A 4,442-nucleotide genomic window follows, 5' to 3' on the forward strand; every position below is an offset into this window, starting at 1 on the left:
AAAATGTTATAGAAAAAGAGAAGACAGGAGGAAAGAGAAGATAGGAGGAAAGAAAAGAGAGGATGCGTTGAATGTAAAAAAAAAAAAAAAGAGATCGACAAATGATTGAGGGGTAAAATGGGAAGAATAGAAAATTAAGTATGCTATTTGGTAAATATCACAATATGATATATTTTTTGATCAATCCATAAATCTAAATATGTCTTTTGATAAATTACCATAAAAATAAAGAAGTTAGAGTGTTTTTAGAAAATAGTACCATAATAATGGTTATGGATTTCAAAAATAAACACCTCGAATGCTTTGGAAAATGTAAAATTTAATCAGCCGCTTACGGAAAGAATAAAATGAAAAATAATTACATCTTTTAAAAAATTCTAAAAATTAGGTGCGTCTTTTAAGACTTCCCCATCTTTAATGCCTTCTTTAATCAAATCAATTACCGTTTATGGTTCAAGTTGATTATGTTGAAAGAAATAGTTTGTTATTTTATTTTACGACTAATTATTTTGCATATACTTCATTCTTCATATTAAGATAATCAATCCACTCAAGCTCAACTAATTAATTGGATTAGAGAGCTAGCCAAGACAATCGATTAATTAGGCCCAATGAGCTAGACAAATTGAGTTCCCCCTACTCGTACAAAACTGATCGAGATGAATATGACATCAGCCAGATCAAACAAATTAATAAGGGCAGACAGACAGGTCGATCAGACAATTTTGACGCACTGATTGAATTAGATAAATTAGTCTAACTAATTGGTTCGATACGTGTCCGACCAGCAGACGTATCCAATTTGAACATCAGTAAGCATTACTAGTTCCTTTCAAAAGGAACTCTTTGTGGCGTAAGAGCGTCGCCAAGAGGCATTGTGCCCGTTGGCTTGCACATGCTCCATCTTCGGCCGCCTGTCACGTGCTGCTTTCCCTAGCTCCTTTGCCGCCCTTTAAGCCTCTCCAAGTCACAATTGCCTTCAGCACTCTTCTATAAATTGACTCGCCGCTTCGCTTTGTTTCATCGCTCAATACCTCTTATTTTTGTACACGATCGATTGCCACACTAGTAATTAAGGAAGATGGCGATGCTTAGGGCTGCAGCCAAGCAGGCGATGACAGTCGTCAGAACTGGAGCTCCGCAGGCCGTGTCTGCATTCTCCAGGACGCTTCATGTAATCCCACTACAACTCGGGTTATTTAATTTGGAGTCATAACGCCATGGCATGTATCTGATTTGTGATAGCCATACGTGTACCGCAGGCTTCGCCGGACAATAAGAAGATCGTCGGCGTTTTCTACAAGGCCAACGAGTACGCTTCTCTGAATCCTAAATTTGTAGGGTGCGTGGAAGCCGCCTTGGACATTCGGGACTGGCTAGAATCGAAAGGCCACCAATACATTGTAACTGATGACAAAGAAGGCCCAAATTGCGGTTCGTATGCTTAATTTCTCTGATTGTTAGTCATCGAATTAGAACGGATATTGGGCTAATTTAATTTAGCTGCTTTATTTTCTTATGGCAGAGTTAGAGAAACACATTCACGACATGCATGTTTTGATCACGACTCCCTTCCATCCGGTTTACGTGACCGCGGAGAAGATAAAGAAAGCCAAAAACCTACAACTTCTTCTGACCGCTGGGGTTGGCTCGGACCACATCGATCTGAAAGCGGCAGCCAACGCAGGAATCACTGTAGCAGAAATCACCGGAAGCAATGTTGTCTCGGTGGCAGAGGATGAATTGATGCGGATTCTCATCCTCGTCCGAAACTTCTTACCTGCTCATCAACAGGTGATCAACGGTGACTGGAACGTCGCAGGAATTGCGCACAGGGCTTACGATCTTGAGGGTAAGACTGTCGGCACTGTTGGAGCGGGGCGCATCGGGAAGCTTTTGCTTCAGCGCCTGAAACCTTTCAACTGCAATATGCTTTACCATGACCGCCTCGCGATTTCACCTGAACTGGAGAAAGAGACTGGGGCCAAGTTTGAGGAAGATCTTGATGCGATGCTCCCAAAGTGTGACGTCGTCGTCATAAACATGCCTCTTACCGAGAAAACCAGGTATCATTTTTCTTCTTCTTCTTCTGATGACTGATCAGACATTTGATCGACGACTCCAGAAATTAATGCTCTCTCTCTGTTTCCTTCAGAGGATTGTTTGATAAGGAGAGGATCGGGAAACTGAAGAAGGGAGTTCTCATCGTTAATAATGCTCGAGCTGCTATCATGGACACCCAAGCAGTCGTAGATGCTTGCTCTAGTGGGCATATTGCAGGTTCATATGATAACTATTCATTAAATAAATGAATTCGATCAGAAGATTTTATTGCTAAATAAATGAATCCATCCCTTTGGCTCTGATCATTCAGGTTACAGTGGCGACGTTTGGAATCCCCAGCCAGCTCCTAGAGATCATCCATGGCGGTACATGCCGAATCAAGCAATGACTCCCCATATATCTGGCACCACCATTGACGGTCAAGTAGGTTTTCTTACCAGTTTCTTTAGGCACATTCAATTTGCTTCTTCTTTCCTTTGGTTGGACTTGATGATTAATTAACATGGTTAAATCTAAATTGTGCAGTTGAGATATGCAGATGGAGTGAAAGACACACTCGATAAGTACTTCAAAGGAGAGGAATTTCCTGCTCAAAACTACATTGTCAAGGAGGGAAAACTTGCAAGCCAATACCAATGAAACGAATGATGACCTCTTTTTTATATATCTTCTCAGTTCAAGAATGTTTGCATGTTGTGTTATGCGGTTTTTGCAACTAGTATTACAATAAGAGGAGATGATTTGTGTCTTTGATCATTAGGGGACCTGCTCAAGCCCTAAACGAAAAAGAAAATTTTATGTCTTTAACATTGTTTTTTTTAAAAAAAAAAATTTCACCTTTATCATTGACTTGGGACCAATAATTGTAGGTTTATTTTTTTAAAACAAATTAGAATATTATTTTTTTAAAAAATAAATTTTTATATAAAATTTATTTTTTTATCATTTTCTAATGCAAAATTTTTAATTGAAATTTTATATTCAAATTTTGATAATAAATTTTTTCAATTAATAAAATTATTAAATTATTTAATCTTTCTAAAAACAACTCTTATAAAAAAAGGAACCAAATTTAAAAAACAAGAACCATAAAATAAGCAACAATAAAAAAAAATCATGCTTACATCTTGAATTCATCATATCTACTAAGCACACAAAATAAATAAATAAAAAACACATTAACAAATTGACAAAACTCAATACAATTTCTAGAAAATGAAGGTCACAGTAAGACCAAATTGACCATTATCATTTATCAAGAACTAAATGAGTCTTTTTAGGCAAAAAAAAAAAAAAAAATTAAAAACTATATTTTTCACCATCTAAACCAGAATAGGTTTACGAGCGGACTCATAAGTGATGTGGAAGTCAAAGTTAAAGTTAGGTGACAGTCAAAGTCAAGGTGATGTGGTAGTCAAAGTGCTACTTTCATCAGGGCTTAACTCCTCACTCGACACTAGGGCCTTCGGTATAAGGATAACGAGCCTAAAAGCCTACCGTTCTTGAAAGATCTAGTATTCCACTTATAAACAATTGACTGACACAAAAGCCGGTCAAAATCATGGCCAATACTGCATAACTTTGTTATATACCCATCCAACACAAAGGCTGACCGGTCATATTTAAGCTTAGCATTCACTCTTAATATATGGATAAATGTTTTTGTAATCGAATGGGCTTAATAGACCTATCTCTCCATTCAAGGCCAAGACATACAGACTAAATTAGAATGACCCTGAAGTCGATTGTGTTGGAAGTAATCTTCAAGTCCGATGTGACCATGAGTTTTGATACTTGGACAAAGAGTTTAAGTTAGGGTTACCCTTGTATTTGATATGTGTATTTGAGTTGTATAGGTTTACAGGATACACATATGACTCAGTTTGATTACTTCGGGTCCGGTGAAGGATGGAGCATCCCAGGGACCATGGACAAGGCAACAAGGACAAGAACAAGAACTGAGGAAAGCACACTTTGAGGCATACACGAAAGATGGTATTAGGACAAGCCACGGGCTTGAATGCCTCTAAGAGATGAGAGCCAAAGGAAGAATGCTTGAAGGCAAGAGGTCAAGGTTGTGATGAAAAGTCAAGTGAGTCGTGAGAGTCTAAGTGCAAGAGAAATATTCTCGGAAAGGAAAACTCTAAGTTTAGGATTTTACCAGTTGACTGGTGTATGTACCAATCGACTGGTGGTCGAGCTGGGGAGAACATAATGTTTTTGTTATCTCAGCCGAAGTGGACCAGTCGACTGGTCTTGACACCAGTCGACTGGTATCGAGCTGTTGAGACTATAACAGTTAAATTCCACAGAGAACCAGTTAACTAGTAACGGTATAATCAGCTTGACTATTTTCCCCAAGCTCTATATAATGAAAC

At 38.3% G+C, this 4,442-nt stretch overlaps 1 protein-coding gene across 1 annotated transcript; it reads left to right on the top strand.

Moving 5' to 3' along the window:
- Nucleotides 1–1,012: 1,012 nt before the first annotated feature.
- Nucleotides 1,013–2,820, top strand: LOC121983258 (formate dehydrogenase, mitochondrial-like). The gene is made up of 6 exons (XM_042536208.1): nt 1,013–1,174; nt 1,263–1,434; nt 1,526–2,066; nt 2,156–2,280; nt 2,375–2,487; nt 2,590–2,820. The coding sequence occupies exons 1-6, from the start codon at nt 1,082–1,084 to the stop codon at nt 2,701–2,703; spliced, it is 1,158 nt and encodes a 385-aa protein (XP_042392142.1). The 5' UTR covers nt 1,013–1,081; the 3' UTR covers nt 2,704–2,820.
- The last annotated feature ends 1,622 nt before the right edge of the window (nt 2,821–4,442 follow it).

The sequence above is a fragment of the Zingiber officinale genome, chromosome 5A, assembly GCF_018446385.1.
Source record: "Zingiber officinale cultivar Zhangliang chromosome 5A, Zo_v1.1, whole genome shotgun sequence".
NCBI lineage: Eukaryota > Viridiplantae > Streptophyta > Magnoliopsida > Zingiberales > Zingiberaceae > Zingiber > Zingiber officinale.

Excerpts from the sequence above, each read along its gene's own strand:
- LOC121983258 (XM_042536208.1), top strand. The coding sequence starts at position 1,082 with ATGGCGATGCTTAGGGCTGCAGCCAAGCAGGCGATGACAGTCGTCAGA. Across the intron at positions 1,175-1,262 it reads CATTCTCCAGGACGCTTCAT|GCTTCGCCGGACAATAAGAA; the intron begins GTAATCCCACTA and ends CGTGTACCGCAG. Across the intron at positions 2,281-2,374 it reads CTCTAGTGGGCATATTGCAG|GTTACAGTGGCGACGTTTGG; the intron begins GTTCATATGATA and ends CTGATCATTCAG.